Consider the following 2,358-nt stretch of genomic DNA (forward strand, 5'->3'; position numbering starts at 1 on the left):
CTATTTCTGTTGTCCTGCAGCCACAGAGACCTTCACTGGTAAAACCTGCAGTGGGCGATAACTCCAATTGTAAAAAAATGGAAACATCCTCTCAGTGAAAGTGTGTGTGAAGGTGTGTATGTGTGTGTTAGTGTCAGCATCAGAGAACGACAGCTTTCCTCTGTTCCAGTCCAGATTCACTCTGATCCTCTGGAGCTTCTTCTGGACATCGAGAACAGTGAATCTATCTAATGGTGACCATGATAAGTACTGAACGTCATAGAAACCTATTCTCCATAATCCAGACTCTATGTATCCTTTCCTCTGGACAGACTCTGCTAACACACCCAGTTCCCAGCCTTTACTGTCTCCAACCTCGACCTCCCAGCTGTGAGTCCCTGAGTTAAAGCCCTCAGAGCCCAGAACAGAGCAGTAATGAAACCTCTCTGGATTATCAGGATGCTGCTGTTTCTCTCCTCGTCTCAGACTGGTCAGATCTTCAGACAGGATGAGTTCTGTACCAGCAGTGTTTGGGTCCAGAACAACAGGACTGTAGGAGACCATGTCCTTCATCTTGTTCCAGATGTTGAAGGCCAGGTTGCCCAGGTGTTTGGCCTGGTCTATCAGAGCTCCTGAGGGCAGCTGTGGATCCTCCAGCAGGAGGCGCTGCTGGACTCTTTCCACTGCAGCCTTGTAGTTGTGCAGGAATGAGACGTGTTCAGCTCTCAGCTCGTCCTCTGTGGCTCTGACTGTGTCTGAAAGAGCTGCTATCTCTCTGCTCAGAGCCTCCATCTTCTCCTTCATCATCTGACTCTTCTGCTCCTCTTCCTCCCTCAGTGCAGCCATCCTGGCCTCCTCTTCCTCTTCTAGAAACTGGTGAAGCTTCTTAAACTGCTCCTTAATCTGCGTCTCTGTGCGTCGGGCCTGAACCTGAATGTGTTCTGCTGTTTGATCAAACTTCACTTTAACTTCTTTAAAAACCTTTATCTTCTCCTTTAAAGGCTCCAGAGTTTCCTGAAGTTCCTTCTTGTGTTGTTGTGCAGCTTCATCGATGGGTCTGAATCTGTGGTTGGTGTGTTCTTCTGAGTGACTGCAGACGAGACACACTGGCTGCTGATGGTCCAGACAGAAGAGTTTGAGTTTCTCAGAGTGCAGACTGCAGAGAGCCTCTGAAGCTCTCTGATCTCTCTCCTGTAAGAAACTCTCACACAGGTTCTTTAACACCAGGTTACAAGGTGGATCCATTGAAGATCTTTTCTTACAAAGTGGACACTCTCTGGTTTGTTTCCCAGTCCACCAGCTCTGCAGACAGTCTTTACAGAAGCTGTGGCTGCATGACAGGATGACAGGATCTTTAAAGATGTCGTGGCAGACAGAACAGCAGAGATCGTCCTCTAATCTGGAAGCCATTTAGTCTCTGAGTGAAGCTGAAAACACAGCAGACAAACAGCTCAGCCACTCCCTGTTCTCTCAAAGTTACTTTACTTTCCTGTAAAACTGTCGTTCAGTTTGTGGATTCAGCAGCTGGGTGAAGTGGAGCTGTTCCAGTATTCCCAGTAATCTCCTGAAGTCGTCCTCTTTCAGTCAAAGTGGAGGTTTTAGTCTGAAGCTGAATCTTATCGTCCGTCTCTCAGAGTGTGTGTGTGTCTCTTTGTCTCAGTGAGGCAGAATAACAACCTGTTACCTGGTTTGACTCAGGTGAGTCAGCTGAGGGGCTGAGCTTGAACACAACAGTTTATCAGGTCGAAGTCTCATCATAAACTCGTTAATAATTGACCTGCAGAGTCTCTTTACAGACATGCTGTAACATGCAGTAAAATGTGTTATTGTGTCTTCTTGTGTGTGAGTCTTTGTGCATCCTGGGGTCCCTAAACAGTCTGTGAGCTGCATAAATGGGGTCTGAGTGTAAAGCTGAGACTCTTGTGGATTCAATGAGCCCAATGTTCTTCATGTGTGATGATGTTAGTGAGTGAAACTTGAGCTCAGTGTATAAAATGAGCTGCTGTGACCTCCAACTAGAGACCTGGAGCATTCAGACTAGAGACCTGGAGCATTCAGACTAGAGACCTGGAGCATCCAGACTAGAGACCTGGAGCATTCAGACTAGAGACCTGGAGCATCCAGACTAGAGACCTGGAGCCTTCAGACTAGAGACCTGGAGCATTCAGAGACTAGAGACCTGGAGCATCCAGACTAGAGACCTGGAGCCTTCAGACTAGAGACCTGGAGCATTCAGAGACTAGAGACCTGGAGCATTCAGACTAGAGACCTGGAGCATTCAGAGGATGGATGGCTGACACACTAGACTCACAATAAGCAGCAACACGTGAATTAAGATGGCGCCGCATGAGTGGCAGCTAGTTACAGCAGCTCCGTAGC

General features: G+C 47.7%; 1 protein-coding gene across 1 annotated transcript; it reads right to left on the minus strand.

Annotated features, from left to right (window-relative positions):
* Nucleotides 1–1,609, minus strand: LOC131991284 (E3 ubiquitin-protein ligase TRIM35-like). The gene has a single exon (XM_059356634.1). It carries the CDS (start codon nucleotides 1,387–1,389, stop codon nucleotides 1–3), a length of 1,389 nt encoding a protein of 462 aa, XP_059212617.1. The 5' UTR covers nucleotides 1,390–1,609.
* Between the last annotated feature and the right edge of the window lie 749 nt (nucleotides 1,610–2,358).

This window comes from Centropristis striata, chromosome 18 (assembly GCF_030273125.1).
Source record: "Centropristis striata isolate RG_2023a ecotype Rhode Island chromosome 18, C.striata_1.0, whole genome shotgun sequence".
Taxonomy (NCBI): domain Eukaryota; kingdom Metazoa; phylum Chordata; class Actinopteri; order Perciformes; family Serranidae; genus Centropristis; species Centropristis striata.